The 4,470-nt window shown below is 35.1% G+C and overlaps 3 protein-coding genes across 3 annotated transcripts in view; 2 read left to right on the top strand and 1 right to left on the bottom strand.

Moving 5' to 3' along the window:
• Nucleotides 1–315: 315 nt before the first annotated feature.
• On the bottom strand, nucleotides 316–726 carry FDP41_009485 (uncharacterized protein; the record flags this gene model as incomplete). Its single annotated transcript, XM_044713448.1, has 1 exon — nucleotides 316–726. One exon carries the CDS (start codon nucleotides 724–726, stop codon nucleotides 316–318), a length of 411 nt encoding a protein of 136 aa, XP_044556892.1.
• Nucleotides 727–2,463: 1,737 nt separating this feature from the next.
• FDP41_009486 (uncharacterized protein) lies at nucleotides 2,464–3,531 on the top strand (the record flags this gene model as incomplete). The annotated part of the gene is made up of 1 exon (XM_044713449.1): nucleotides 2,464–3,531. One exon carries the CDS (start codon nucleotides 2,464–2,466, stop codon nucleotides 3,529–3,531), a length of 1,068 nt encoding a protein of 355 aa, XP_044556893.1.
• A 47-nt stretch (nucleotides 3,532–3,578) lies between these two features.
• Nucleotides 3,579–4,470, top strand: part of FDP41_009487 (uncharacterized protein) — a gene marked incomplete at both ends in the record, with an annotated part of 1,861 nt that continues 969 nt past the window's right edge. The window contains 3 exons of the mRNA XM_044713450.1: nucleotides 3,579–3,693; nucleotides 3,769–3,986; nucleotides 4,072–4,233. Coding sequence (XP_044556894.1) covers nucleotides 3,579–3,693; nucleotides 3,769–3,986; nucleotides 4,072–4,233 — 495 coding nt within the window. The remainder of the gene's footprint in view (nucleotides 3,694–3,768; nucleotides 3,987–4,071; nucleotides 4,234–4,470) is intronic.

The following is a 4,470-nucleotide window of genomic DNA, read 5'->3' on the forward strand; positions in this document are numbered from 1 at the left end:
GTAATTATTGAAAAGGATACAAATTGAAATAAAAATCACAATAGATAAAAGAACAGCCCATGAAGATGTTTTCAGTTTTGTGGTTGCTGTTTGCAGAGAAGAATTATTTGGAAGTAATGAAACATGATGATTTTGGTCATCATGAAACTGTTCATCGTCATGCATGATAAAATTATCTTCATCAACGCTGTTTCTTTGAACTGAGGCGAGTTGTTCATGATCCTCGTGAAAGTATACATGATCCATTTCCAAGTCATTCGATTTTTCGTGACTGCATCCGATAATTTTTTCTTTTTTGGAAAATTTTCGCATTCCTCAACTTGTAGAAAAGTATTGTCCAATCACAACGATATCAATTAAAACAAAATATCCAGCTACGAATATTTGTGTCATTAATTGTCCCGACAAAATACAAGCAAGAAAATTGCAAGAATCTCCAATCGTCGATTGTATTAAATATCCAAGAGCCAAAGAAGAGGCACTCTTATTTCTAAAATTTGCAATAATTTGAGGAAATAATGCAATCATCCAAAAGAATAGGCTAGCCATTCCTACATAGAATGAAGCTTGTTCCCAACTCGAATGAACACATTCTCCGAAAATAATATAAATCCATTTAATGTATTGAAGACCAGAAGGGTCCACTTCGGGACATGAGCTCGTTGTTGAATTCGTGGTTGGTGATGATGAATTGTTGGAAGAGATGGTTAATTCAAAGGGATTCATTTTTTTAGACGATGAAAAACGAATCAAAATCCCCAAATAAATTTGGACGAGGTGTTTTGACAGTCAGGAACTAATTTGGAATTTTAATGACATACCAAAAGAAGTCATACTTTTCCCACCAATCGTATCTTGGAATGACTTTTTTCGCTGGTGGTTTGATGGGGCCTTATCGCAGATTTTCCATGCTCTCAACATTAATGTTCACTCAGAAGTTTCAACTACCCTGTCCGTGAGACGAAGAAAAGATTGAAATGAAAGTTTACTTTGTTTTAAACACAAATAAAATAATCCTTATAGTCTTCTAATCTCAATTATAACTGTTTCACAAATTCTTGTTGATAAAATAACAACAATTTGAGTTTTTCCAACAAATTTTCACATGCACAATCATTATCCAAAAACTTTTCAGTATTGCTAGTATTGAAGTCCTTTGGATAACATAATTTCATCCGTTCAAGAGTTAAAGCAATATCTTGCATATTGTAGTAAACTTTGGATATTATTGAGAGCCTTAATGAGAATCCCTATATTGAAAAATCAAGGGAAAGAAATAAGGATAAGACTGAAAAAAATCAACAACTTGATGTCCTCCAATAGTGAGCTATTAGAAGGTTTACGAATAGCAAAATAGCAAACCCTTACAAAAGCACTAAGATCCATTTCCACTTTCGCAAAGTGTGTTATCATTCCGACATGTTTGCAAGGCATGGTACGAGCTCACCGATGGAGAGGATCGTACATTTTGGAGAGAATTAATTGGTGCACAACTGCAAGAAAATGAACTTCATTGTTGGCTACACGATTTGCTGTATCGGACTAGGAGAGAGAATACTTTTAAATTTATCAACAAAGAAATTGATGATTACAATATGGAAGAGAGCGATACAAGAAGATTTGTTGGAGTTGTTAACCGATGGATTGTAATCTATTCTCGAGCCCATATTATTCGGACAATAAGTTATTGATATTCTTACTCTTCATCGCTCTTTGTGGTGATGCATTGCGACATTTCGGAAGTAAGCGAGTTGCTCCATCGATACAACATTATTTTCTGAGAATGTTTCAGCCCATGTTAGAGGAAATACGAGATCATCCAACAACATACGAAGTAGTAAATACACAACAAATTGAAAAGCAGTTACTAAATATGAAAATGGTGGAGTTTTTGAAAGATGACTCACTCATGGATTGCTCTGTATGCAATCATTGGATCGAAATGGATGCTTTTAATAGTATAATAATTCCTCGTCAATATTTTATTATGGCTATGGAACACAGAATGAATACTGCTCTTTGGATAATGCAACTGCTAAGTGAGGTAGGAATTCCTGTTTGTAGTATGTTATTATATGATGGCCTCCAAAACAGAAATTTCGACAGAACAGGTCTTGATTTTATTCCTAGAATTTCAAATGGCTTTACTCTTCAATTTCTTGCAGTATGGACAAACAATATGGATGTAGTGAAATGGTGCCTTGGTCAGAAGTCACTAAAATGTCCAATCCCGTCGATTCATTGTTTTCTCAATAGCGACACTCAGAATCAACCATTCCCAACTCAATATTGAATGGAATATTGACTTGCAATTTTATGAAGGAGAGGAAGAGAGACATAATAGTCCTATTGTCTCTGCTTATTCCATGACCTCAAAAGTTGATGTATTAGGCTTCACAATTTTGCACTATGCAGTGCGAATGAAACAGTTCGAAATGGTTCAATGCTTGCTTCTCGAGTTCAATGCAAACCCTTTCCTACGATCAACCAATATTTTCCATGTCTCCACTATCTTTGTCTCATCATATCGTTAAAAATCATCCAGATGACACTTGTTGTCAAGAAATATTTGAATTATTTGAAAAAAAGTTTGGATCTCAATTTGTTCAGGAACATTTGAATAGGAGGACCATCGACTTCTTCAACAATCTTTCTAATTCCCTACACACGAACAACATGAAACATCGAACATCCCTCTCGATACCACATGACGATATGACACGTAACATGTTCGATTCAGAAAGTGATGAGTGTGACGAAGAAGAGTTTTTGCAGGAAGAATTTATCAAACAAATGATCGGGAAAGCCAATGACTTGCCCAAGAGTGGTGATCCTTATTTCGATGAACAAGCTTACAAAATTATTGAGTGTGCGCTGTCGTTGACGGAGAAAGTAGAAATGAAAGAACTCATGTATAGCATGACTTATCATCACAAGATCACTCTTGGAAATAGAACAAGTTTGAATGAAGAGTGTGAAAATAAGAAGAGAAAATTTTCAATAATAGATCATCTTGAAGACACCACGAATGTTATGGAAATGAAGAAACGAAAGATTCGTCAGCCCTTCAAGTCACGGAGAGATATGGTGAATCCTAAGCTTCTTTTCCAGAGAGTAGTTAGAGGAATTGCTAAAGACTATAGAGCAGATACAAATTTTACTCCTGGAGCATTATCTTTGCTACAACAAGTTTCAGAAAACGCAGTTGTTGAGGTGTCAAATCTCACATATGAAATTGCTAAATTCTTAATGCTTAGTGACAACATCGTTTCAGAAAAGCATTTTCATTGTGGTTATATTTTGCATTTAGGTGGTAAACCATTGTCGAACATGAAACTTCAATTCGAGGATTTACATGATCATTTCAGAGCTTTAAATTTTATTCGTGACAACAGCACACCATCATTGAATGGAATACTTTTCAGGATGCATGAAGAGCTGGTATTTCTATCTTTTTGTGATGAAGATTGTGATTACTATATGGAAGAGGAAGATGAGAAGGACAACTTGGAAGAAGAGTTCAAATTTTGAAATTCGAGATTTTTAGAAACTCATATTCCATAATTATTTAAGAAAAAATGTCAACCAGCGACGCAGACGAATTCATTCAAGCATGCAAAAGTGGAGATTTGCCTCTGGCCCGCAAGTTGTTTCGTCCTTTCACAATTGATGATGAATGTAGCAAAGGCGGTGGTGTATGTTATATGTATATATGGAATTGATCATCAACCATTGAATGTCCATAATGACACGATCATTCGAAATTAGAATGCTCTTTACTGGGCTTGTTTAGAGGACACTTTGAAATTGTAAAATTCTTGATTGATGAAGGAGCCGATGTTAATTTTGAAAATATTTTCAATGAAAACAACGACACGACACAACGTGTGGAAACAGCCCTTCATGCGGCCGTTGAAGCAAACCATCCAAATATTGTTTCTCTCTTGTGGGAATTGGAAGATATTGATCCCGACATTGAAAATCATGTAGGTATTCGTGATTTTTTATTGTTTATAAAAATGGTTATGATGATATTGACCATCTGATGACGGAATGCAATTGAATGAAAAGAATGAAGAAACGGCTCTAGATCTTGCAAAGAAATTGAATTATCACGAGTGTGAGGAAATTCTCTCAAAAACATCAGAAACAAAGAAGAGAAAATTTCACATGACAGCGATGATGACGACAAGGATTCCAAAAGTTCAAATTCGCCAATTGAGTTACCCTCTCGTTCGGATTTTAAAAAGTTTCAAATTTCTTCCATGGATGTTGAATGGATAGTCGAACAAGTGAAAAATAAGAAAGATTGGATTCATAAATATCTACTCTTGTGTGAAAAATGGAAACAAGAATGTCTGAGTGATACCATGAGAATATCAGAAGCGAGCGTGGAAGTGGCATTCAAAATTCTAGAAGATTTAAGAAATGATTTTTTGGGACTTGTCACTTGTTGTGGTCATTGCACTA

The sequence above is a fragment of the Naegleria fowleri genome, assembly GCF_008403515.1.
Source record: "Naegleria fowleri strain ATCC 30894 chromosome Unknown tig70, whole genome shotgun sequence".
Lineage (NCBI taxonomy): Eukaryota > Heterolobosea > Eutetramitea > Acrasida > Naegleriidae > Naegleria > Naegleria fowleri.